The sequence below is a fragment of the Conger conger genome, chromosome 2 (genome assembly GCF_963514075.1).
Source record: "Conger conger chromosome 2, fConCon1.1, whole genome shotgun sequence".
NCBI classification, from domain to species: domain Eukaryota; kingdom Metazoa; phylum Chordata; class Actinopteri; order Anguilliformes; family Congridae; genus Conger; species Conger conger.
The window spans coordinates 89309466-89320595 of record NC_083761.1 but is presented as its reverse complement, the minus strand read 5'-3'; the positions used below and the strand labels follow the sequence as shown (position 1 = coordinate 89320595).

Sequence of the window (11130 nt, the reverse complement as noted above, 5' to 3'; positions counted from 1 at the left end):
ATCCTATCAGCCCAAGGGCAGGCCACGCTGAGCAAGCACATCCAGGCTGGGGAAAATCCCCCCAAAGCCAGAAACCCCCTTATTCCACAGCTTCCTGCAGACAAGGTCACTCAGAGGAGAGACGGGGATTTCTGTCCTCCTCACTGCATGGCAACCCACATCCAGCAGCCGATCCATAGCATGTGTATTCCTTATTAATATTCCGTTTGGTTATTATTAGAAACTATTCATCTATGTGTTGACTTATTGACTGGCAGTTGATTTATATTTTTCAGTTTTCCCTTCTACATGTAAATTGTAGTGAAAAAGGATGAGCTATGGCTGGGGTGTGCACTCATTACCTGGGATATTGGTGGCTTATGAAGCTTTTCTTTATTTGCACTTGTAAGTCTCTATGAATAAGAGCACCAGCTAAATGCCTGGAATGTAAAACGTAAAATGTAAGCCTTCATTAGAAAATAAGCATCACACACAGGACTAAACTCACATTTACAGATTTTTGTTGTGGAATGTGATGTAAAAATTTTGATCAGATATGTTTACATATATTGATGTTGTTAGGATCTCATAATATTATCTGTTGTACAGCATAGCACTGAAAAGCACTGATGCTGTTTCATAAAGCTTATATCAGGTTTAATGTTTCAGGCATATAAGGTCGTATCACCAGGATGCACACATACATGTGTGACTGATTCTCCATTGGGTTTGTTGCTGATCCACAAGCAAGACAAGACCAAACTGATTTCAGTTAAACGAGACCACAGCTGAATCACGAAGCTTCAAACATCCTTTAGAATCATAGAGCTTAAACTAATGAAGAAATCAGCATCAAAATAACCGGTCACACTTTACAATGAGGTTCATGAATTGGCATTAACTAATGTAGTTCTTAACATGAATTAATGATGGACAAATATATGAATTAAGCATGAAATTATCTTTTCATTACTTGATTAACAACTCATTAACATATGTAACATATTTACACCTTAGCAAACCATAGGATGAACTTATAATTAGATTAACTAATGTAGTTGTTAACATGAATTAATGGTCTACAAATACAGTAACGGAGCTGGACAGATTAATTCTCAGTAGTATCACTTAGCCAAATCACAGAAATGTCAACATCCTTCCAGAAATGCCCTTAAAGTAATGGAGAGTTCAGCTGAATTTCTGCTTCCTTTAGGTATGTCTTAAGTGCGAACAGTGACGCCACTGACAAATATCAACCATTATTCATATCTTAAATGGCTGCTGCTTCAATTTACAACAAACAAGCTTTTCATTTCTCCATGAATTCCTCCACAAACTGCCGTTTTCCATCATATCTTCACACAACTTCAGTCAACTAACTGAACTAACCAATTACTAATCACTCACTACTGCTCCTGATGAGCTGATCATTCTGCAGCCCTTTTACAAATCACTGACCCAAGATATGAACCTGCAACCTCCTGCTCTGCCCCTCGTTCAGACCGTTTACAAATCACTGACCCAAGATATGAACCCGCAACCTCCTGCTCTGCCCCTCGTTCAGACCGTTTACAAATCACTGACCCAAGATATGAACCCGCAACCTCCTGCTCTGCCCCTCGTTCAGACCGTTTACAAATCACTGACCCAAGATATGAACCTGCAACCTCCTGCCCCTCATTCTGCTCACACCTCCCTCTCTTCTCCTTCCCACCCTGTACCTTCCCTTCATCCCTCCCTCCCTCTCTCCCTCCACCTCTCCGATCCCTTCCTCACCTGCTCCACTCCACACCTGTCCTGCCCAGGTGACAGGGTCGTACTCACCGGTTGTGAGGGGTTGCAGTTGGCTGGTTGCTAGGCGAGGCGTGGTGACTCTCGGTTGCTAGGCGAGGCGGGGTGACTCTCAGTCGCTTGCCGTGTGTGGTGTTTTGTTCCCGGTCGGGGGCGCGATGTCTCTGGGGCACAGTGACGGGCGCAAGGCTGGGTCTGGGCCAGGGCCCAGTCTACCCTCACCTCTTATACCCCAGCACCCCACCCCCCTGTCCAGGCCTCCTGCCATTGGTGCAGGCTGCTGAGGGGCGGGGATGGGGGTGGGGTCAGAGCGGTGAGGGTCCGCCCACCTGGCTGTCATACTGAATACGATGTCATCATTTCAGATTATGTTCATTTGTTCAATTACATTTGCTCCCCTAAAAAAGGGGGATTATGCTTAGAACGGGCGGTAATTCCTACACGGATCTGCCGATATTGGTGTAAAACCCTCAAATTAAAGATGACATTCTGCACTTTAACATTGATAAACATTGACATTCATGGTTTTATTTCAAATGCAGAGTGCTGGAGAACAGAGACAAAAGAACAGAAATTGTCACACAATGTCACTGTCCTAATAACTTTCCAATATTTTCAGCTGTTTATTTTCAATATACAGTACATATTGCTGCTCTTCTTCAAATGGTTGACTGAGATACCTTCACCCCTGCCCTGTGGAGATTGTTTGTGATGTCACTGACTGATGTTTTGGGGCTTCTCTTCACAGCTCTGACAATGTTTCTGTCATCAGCTGCTGTTGTGTTCCTTGGTGGACCTGGTCGATGTCTGTGGCTCAGCACACCAGCGGTTTCTCTCTTTTACAGGACATTCCAAGCTGTCCCCAATGCTTTTCTAAGCTTCAAAATGGCTGCTTGTCTCCCAAAGACAGCTCGCTGGTCTTCATATTGGTTATTCTTTTCTAACACAAATGCAGTCTTCACAGGAAAAACCCAATGCTAAAACGATTTAACCAATCAAACTAACGGGACACATCTGGGCAACAAGGAACACCTAGTCACATGTTCCAATACTTTGATAGTATACAATAATTTGTATATGTCATCTCATGTACATTTTTTGACCTCAAACTGAATTGTCTTCAGTGTATAGAAAAAACAAAGGAATTGACCTTGCTGTTCCAATACTTTTGGAGGGGACTGTAATTCAGACCACTCAAAACGTTTAATTTGGGGATTATAGATAGTTGCGTATTTAGGAGTAGAAAATATCCTATTTAAATATATTTCAGTTGGACTTTACAACACACCAAAGATGGAAACATATAGGCCTTATATGTACCTTATAGTAATAACTCCACATGATTACACTGTATTAATAACTCCACATGCTTAAACTGTAGTGATATCTTTACAGGTTTACATTGTAGTGATATCTTTACATGTTACATAATCTCCCCTGACCTATCCCATCCCCACAAAAACACACACAGATCACACACATATAATCCACTTACCTCAGCACTAGACTGAATTAATTACACACAGATAATCTCTCTCTCAGTCAAAGCTACACCAGCTCTACGATTCATCACCTGTCTCTGTCTCTCCATCTCTACCTGTCCAGCTACACTCCTCTACTCCTCCATCACATCCTCCCATCTCCCCAGCCTTTCCTTCATAATAATTTGTTATTTAGCTGTTGCTTTTATACAAAGCGACTTACAGTTGATTAGTCCAAGCAGGGGACAATCCCCCCTGGAGCAAAGTGAGGTTAAGGGCCTTGCTCAAGGGCCCAAAAGCAGTGCAGATCTTATTGTGGCTTCCCCTTATTCCCCAAAAACGAACCTGAGAACACAGATTTAGCTTCCATCAGAAAGTCAAAACAGCTGCTGAGGTATATTAGTTTAGACCAGGTAATTTCAGAAGAACATTCCACCTGGATTACCTCCTTGTGTTGAGTAACCTGACCATACGCTGCTCTCTCAAACCTGCCCGAGTCTGATCAGACCTGACCATACGCTGCTCACTCAAACCTGCCTGAGTCTGATCAGACCTGACCATACGCTGCTCACTCAAACCTGCCCGAGTCTGATCAGACCTGACCATACGCTGCTCACTCAAACCTGCCTGAGTCTGATCAGACCTGACCATACGCTGATCAGACAGGTCAGGCCAAAACAGAGTGCACAACACTGCAGGGGTCATGTTAGAAAGCTGAAATGAAATTTATCAGCCCTAACGCTAGCTCCAGCCTGCTCTCCATCAAGGTATCTGCAGCCATGTATAATGTAGGCCTTAAAGCAAGAAAAGATTCTGTGTCTCAAATGTATTATTCAGAATAATCTGAAATTCTTCTGTCAAGGTGGTGGGGGGGAGGAACAGGTCACGAGACACAAGTGAAATGAATGAATGAATGACAGGACTACTAAAACACAGACATGAGACACGAAACAGAAAACAGCAAAAACAGAACAGGCACGGAGTATGACAGACTATGGGCGACACCCGGCGCCACTTGAATCCCGTTTAGGGTGGTAAAATATTCCTATGGTCATGAGTTCTCCGTACCCTTCCCATAGGGCGGCCTGTAGCGTAGTGGTTAAGGTAAATGACTGGGACACGCAAGGTCAGTGGTTCTAATCCTGGTGTACCCACAATAAGATCCGCACAGCCGTTGAGCCCTTAAGCAAGGCCCTTAACCCTGAATTGCTCCAGGGGAGGATTGTCTCCTGCTTAGTCTAATCAACTGTACGTCACTCTGGATAAGAGCGTCTGCCAAATGCCAATAATGTAAAGTAATGTAATTTGGAGGCAAATGTCCGGGACGATAGCCAGACTCTTCATCCCAAAATGTACCGGGGAGCGGGGTGGACCTCTTCATGTCGATGATGTGCTGAAGCAGTGTGGTGCGTACCATCCTCCAGGTTCAAAGTTCAAACCCGCAACCAGGGATAAGTGCGCTGAAAGACCCTAAAGGGAAGTACAATTTCAACTGCTACCTGCACAACAAAGATAAGGACCAGGGCCTATTTTATTTTATTTTATTTTTTATTTTATTTATTTATTTCTTCAAACCACAACATGCAAATGTATGAACAAACCCCTTGACTAGCCAAACACTGCTTACCTAGCCAAACTAAAACATCCTGATACACAGAAAGTAAATCACAGAAAGACAACAATTAAGGTTCACAGGGAGGTAGGGAGGGATGGGGAGAGGTGCTGCTTGAAGAGGTGCGTCTTCAGTTTGCGCTTGAAGGTGGGGAGAGATTCTACAGTTCTGACCTCAACGGGGAGTTCGTTCCACCACCGTGGAGCCAGAACAGACAGTAGTCGTGAGCGTGAGGTGGAAGTTCGGAGAGGGAGAGGTGCCAAGCGGCCTGTGGAGGCTGAACGAAGAGGTCTGGCAGGGGTGTAGGGTCTGATGATTTTTTGGAGGCAAGCTAGGGAAGACCCCTTAACTGCTTGGAAGGCTAGCACCAATGCTTTGAATTTGATGCGAGCCATGACAGGCAACCAGTGGAGGGAAGTAAGCAGGGGGGTGACGTGTGAGTATTTGGGAAGGTTGAAGACCAGACGAGCTGCTGCATTCTGGATGAGTTGGAGGGGTCTGATGGCGGACACTGGGAGGCCAGCCAAGAGGGAATTGCAGTAGTCCAGGCGGGACAAAACCATCGCTTGGACCAGGAGCTGGGTCGAGTAGGGGGTGAGAAAGGGGCGGATTTGTATGTTGTATAGGAAGAACCGCCATAGGTCACCGCCGCAATGTTCTCGGAGAGAGAGGGCCCTGTCCATCACCACACCGAGGTTCCTTGCACAACTTCTATCTCCTCCTCCAGGAAGAGAGGGGGCTGGTATCACAAGCAGCAGGCAAATGGTGACATCCCTGTGGAGGAGACAGGCAGAGTTCTGGACACACACTCATGGAAGAGAGTCAGCCCAGGACATGGGGGAACTCTCCACCGTGCACTGCAGGCCTTTCTCCAGTTCCTGATTAAGTCACTGCGTTCGGCCTGCAGATGGTACCTGGAACATAATCGGGCCTAGGCTCTGATGATTGAACAGAAAGCAGACCGTAAATGGCTGGAGAATTGGAGACACCAGTCTGATGTAACTTCCAGTGGTAAGCCGTGTGAGCGGAAAATATGTAAGAATAACAGTTCAGCAGGGGGAACTTGGGGAGAGCAATGAAGTCGGAGAATTTGGAGAAGCAATCAACTATGGAGAGGATACAGGGTCAGTAAATACATTATTGACATAGAAAACCTAAGATGAACAATCAGGCTGGACCATATCACCATTAAGAGAAAAAAAGAAAAGAAACTATGACGTCAAAATTATCGTACATTTAGGGGGGTTTTAGAATCATTGATCATACGTCGTACAAAGGGCCAAACTATTGACTGTACAAATACGATAATTATCGTACATCTGGCAAATTATATGGGCTGTGGTGCTAGATTTTGGCTAACGAAATAGCAATCTCCGTTGGAAAGCGGCACTGGAATTCAGTGGACCCAGTGCCGTTTAAAAGAGAAATGAGTTCGGATAAAAAATTCCAAATATTAAGCGCCATTTTAAATCACAGACCGTGACAGAGTGTGAAAAAGCCATGAATATTTCACATAGAGAAATCCAGAAATCCATATACGGGCAAGGGTTTGCTCTGGGCCGGACTTCCAAGGCCAATGGAAAGCTAAATTGGCTGCTCATCTTGTAACTAACGTTACTTATTTAGCAACAGTTGTTATAATCAGTCCCTTGCCTAATTTTAATATCGGTTAAATGTTCGGTTCACTATCAATGTAATAATTTCGTAAACATCTCATTTTAGCTAACACAATGTGGTAGCTCACATGAAGCAGAAATGGCTAGCATGGTTTGAGACTGTAACACTGAGATGTGTAATTTCAAGGGGAAACGTGTAATACAAGGAAGGGAGTGTGGTCTTCCTCACTAACATCAGACACACCTTTAACATGTCGTTCCTGTCATGTAAGCGAATGGCATTTTCTGACAGATTCTGTATTGTTAATTTGAGGAGCGGAATCATTGATTTCGGTTACAGCTTCGGAAAGGTAGCCCAGCTAGCTATGCCTAGTTCCAGCAAAAGTTCCAGCAAAAGCGAGACATGCAATCACAGGAATATAATCAACCAATTTATTGTTCAATCTAAAGACAAATAAATTGACGTTACTGGCTACTGTGTTGACGTTACATTACTAGCTATCTCGGCAGTGAGTTGGCTCCGAGCCATACTCGCTAATGGTAGCTAGCCACCTTAGCTAGAGTGCAGCTCAGAATAGGCCATCTTGGACTGCTGTAAGTTCTCTGTTATGTAACTTCAATTAAACAACGAGCTAGCTGGTCTCTTTTGGCCGCCCTCGCTTTAGTGGGACCGACACATTATCACAGACTTGAGTGCTTGTGTCGGTGTGACTGGCTCTGGCTGCTGGACCTAACGGCCTCGCGTTCGGTTAGAATTTAAACGAATCAAACTGGAGAAGCTAGCGCTGATTTATACGTTAGCATTGTGTCTACCCATGTTAAGTCTATGGACAATTCAGTGTCAAACTTTTGAATTGAAATTCAAATGTTATGTCAGTTAAAATACACGCATATGAAATGTCACATTTTGACTCCAACAGAGAGACAGAGGGGCACAGACAGACACTCAGCCAGGGGTATGGGGATTTGGAGATGAGCTGGATTGTGCTCTTTATCTTTGACGTGTTGGAAAAAGGATGTGGCCCGTGTTTCGTTCGTCTCTGACGTCTGAGAGGGAGATTCTCTGAAGCTCAGAACATTCCAGCTTAGTACCAGCAGAGCTAATAACCCTGTCTATCCCTGCCCACACCTGTGCCAGCCCCACGATGAGCTCACCGCCCGCCCCGCCCCCCTCTCTGCCTACACCTGTGCCCCACATTGAGCTCACCACCAATATCTCAGAAACTGCTGATCTCTTTTCACGCACAAGTCTCCAGAGTTTTCAGAGAATGGCGTGAAAAACTAAAAACAGTGAGCAGCAGTTCTGTGGGCAAAAAAGTGTTGTTAATGAGAGAGGTCAGAGGAGAAGGGCCAGACTAGTCAAAGCTGACAGGAAGTGACAGTAATGCAAATTACCACACATTACAACAGTGGTATGCAGAAGAGCATCTCTGAACACACAACGTGTCCATCCCAATGCCTGCTGGAGCTTAACCCCCCCAGTAACACTGCGATAAGGACCTCATGCCTCTGCCCTGGTCCCTTTCACAAGAAACCGTGTTAATGTGTGAGTCCACTCTGCTGTTATTCACTGTTATTACAGTACTGTAATTTACAGTAAGCCCTGGGTGGACGGCTGACTCTTCATACAGTCTGATCACTCTGCAGCCTCAGCTCCTGGGTGGAGTAAAACACAGCCAGCACACTAGGGGCCAGTTCCACGAACACATATTCAGCTTAATCCTGGACTACATTCAGTTTTGTACGGAAAATCTCCAATCAAGGATCCGAGAAACTGACCCTCGACCTCCAGCAAACCTTAACTCTAATCTTAGTGCCTGCTAACTCCTAACAGCACACACTGTGGGGGTAACCATAGGAACAGCACACACTGTGGGGGTAACCATAGGAACAGCACACACTGTGAGGATAAACATAGGTAAACATACACTGTGGAGATAACCATCGGTACAGCACGTCTTTCAAGCTTCTTAGAAATAATTACCTTTATCAACATTAATTCATTTTGAAGCTGGAAAAGAATCAGCTTCCAAATCAGCGAATGGTAGTAGCAGTAGATTTCAGAACTCAAGACTCCCCCTAGTGGCACCGTACTGAACAACATGATTTTATGAATAAACTCCCACAAGGTGTCAAAAATACTTTTATTCATCACACCATCATGTACATCAAACATGATTCTTATTAGTATAAATAACATAGTTATGTTAACATTTTACTATGGGCACCATAACCAAACAAAAAAATGTTTAAAAAAATCTATACACCATGCATATAAATTGTTTAAACTTTGAAAAGCTGAAATCCTGAAATATGTGTCAGGGTTATATCTTTACAAGAGGAGCAAAATGCGGTGTTCTTTTACCCAGAGTGCACCTCTCTGCAGGCTCTGAGGGTTTTATCAGGGGGGGTCCTGTTATTGCGGGTTATCGACACCCACATTACATTACACCACCCTCCCCTGGGACTGGGGTCAGTGCTGTTTAAATTGACTGCAGTTCAGTCGCCTGCAGTCTTCACTGAGTGCAAATCTGCGCAGATCTGCGCATCCGAGTCTCTCCCGCTCTGCGCAGCTCGTATGAACCACAGGCACGACAGGGACTGCTCTCATGTTCCTAAGCAAATAACACACATGGAAATAACACCTGTGCCACCTCCAAGGACACAGCCATGGTTATTGGCGCTACACAGTGGCTATTCTGCTCTGGGGTTAATGGAGAGAATAATAAGGTTTGTCCTGTGAAGTAATGTGCAGCTTCAAATAAAAAGAGAGGATTAACCTGAGGCTAAGCACACCTGGATTCTACTCCTGATAACACAGAGGGAAGTCAGTCGCATAAATACAGTCATTCATCACACTCCTGAAACCAGTGCTAACTGCAGGATCCCTAATGTCCACTGTGGGTCAGTACCTCAATTTACCACCTCCTACAGCATCACCAACCAAGCCAGCCCTGCTTTTGGAAGAACAGTAAAACTGTTAACCCCATCTCTGTGGACTGTAGAAATGCTAATGCAAACACACACAGGTGAGCCGTTATCTCCTGTGTACACCTGGCATGAACACCGGGCTGTGGGCTGATGGCATGTGGAATTAGGGGCGTTCGCAGCCCATTTGGCAGGGCTGCACAGGGAAGATAAGGGGCTCAGTGCAGATACCAGGGGAAGCTGTGTTCACTAGCAAACATGTAGGAACGCTAACACTAAGGTTGAGCCTGTATCCCCCACTCTGCAGGGGAACAGAATGCTAATGCTAAAGTTGTGAGGGTATCTCCTGGCTCTCCAGGGGAACAGAATGCTAACACTAAGGTTGTGAGTGTATCTCCTGGCTCTGCAGGGGAACAGAATGCTAACGCTAAGGTTGTGAGTGTATCTCCTGGCTCTGCAGGGGAACAGAATGCTAACGCTAAGGTTGTGAGTGTATCTCCTGGCTCTGCAGGGGAACAGAATGCAAACGCTAAGGTTGTGAGTGTATCTCCTGGCTCTGCAGGGGAACAGACAGACAGGCAGACAGGCAGACAGACAGGCAGGCAGACAGACAGGCTCAGCTCTTCTTTAGCAGGCGGATCTCCATTTTGAGGTAGGCTTTCAGGTTCTCATCCAGGACGTTCTCCTCGATGGCGGAGAGAGCTCTTTCCCCCCCGTCACTGTAGAACTGCAGCAGCTGCTGTGCGTGTTCGATCCACACACAGTTATGGCAGCCGCTCATGCAGCAGTGCGTGGGGGGCGGGGGGGGGCCAGAGTCATGGCCGGGGGGGGCCGGGGGGGCAGGGTCATGGCCGGGGGGGGCAGGGTCATGGGCGGGGGGGGCAGGGTCACGGCCGGGGGGGGCAGGGTCACGGGCGGGGGGGGGCGGCTCACGGGCGGGGGGGGCAGGGTCACGGGTGGGGGGGTCCAGGTCCGGGGGCCGGGAGTCCGGCCCGGTGCAGAGGCTCCTGTGGGTCCCGCAGCGTAGAGATCTCACCTGCAGCCACTGAGCTCGCAGGTACAGCACACACAGCTGGAAAACACCCCACACAGAGCCCTTAGAGAAGCCATCTGTTAATGCCACAACTGTACTGTACAACTGTAACATTAGTTAGCTCTGTTATTGTTCTTTCTTTAAGGTGTACGGTCACAAATATTATTAGTACTGAGAACATAGGGTGTTTTAGCACATCTAATGAAGCTTTGCTGACTAGAAGGTAAATTATTCTGATATGGTTATGATGGCTTCAGTGTCCATACAGAATTAGCCATCTTGACTTTAGATACACTTTGACGGACTAATAGACAGTGCATCCACATGACATGGTTTGACCAGCTGAAGCTATGTTCTGAAACAGCAGGTAGCTGGTCATTTCAAGTTGGTCACAGCTAGACTTTACACCAGGGTAGCTCTGTCCAGTAAGTTGACAGGCAAGGCAAGGCAACTGCTAAAACAAAACCGTGGCGAGCTGGCTATGTGGCGAGCTGGCTACCCAGCAAAACGAAATACATTCCGATGTGGTTTTGAATAGACTGAGCTAAGCTAGGGTTGGCTACATTTGCAGCTCAATTGCATCAGTTAACGTTAATGACGTAAGTATTTAAGTAACACGACTTTACGAAAACAGCTGGGTTATGTCAGATTCATCATATATTAGGCAGTTAGCTAGTATGCTAACGTTTA

At 45.9% G+C, this 11130-nt stretch overlaps 1 protein-coding gene across 1 annotated transcript in view; it reads right to left on the bottom strand.

The window, feature by feature from the left end:
• Window positions 1–8609: 8609 nt before the first annotated feature.
• oxld1 (oxidoreductase-like domain containing 1) overlaps window positions 8610–11130 on the bottom strand; it is a 2857-nt gene continuing 336 nt past the window's right edge. Inside the window, exon 2 of the mRNA XM_061232360.1 lies at window positions 8610–10479. Within this exon, the coding sequence (XP_061088344.1) occupies window positions 10024–10479 (456 nt within the window). The 3' untranslated portion in view covers window positions 8610–10023. The remainder of the gene's footprint in view (window positions 10480–11130) is intronic.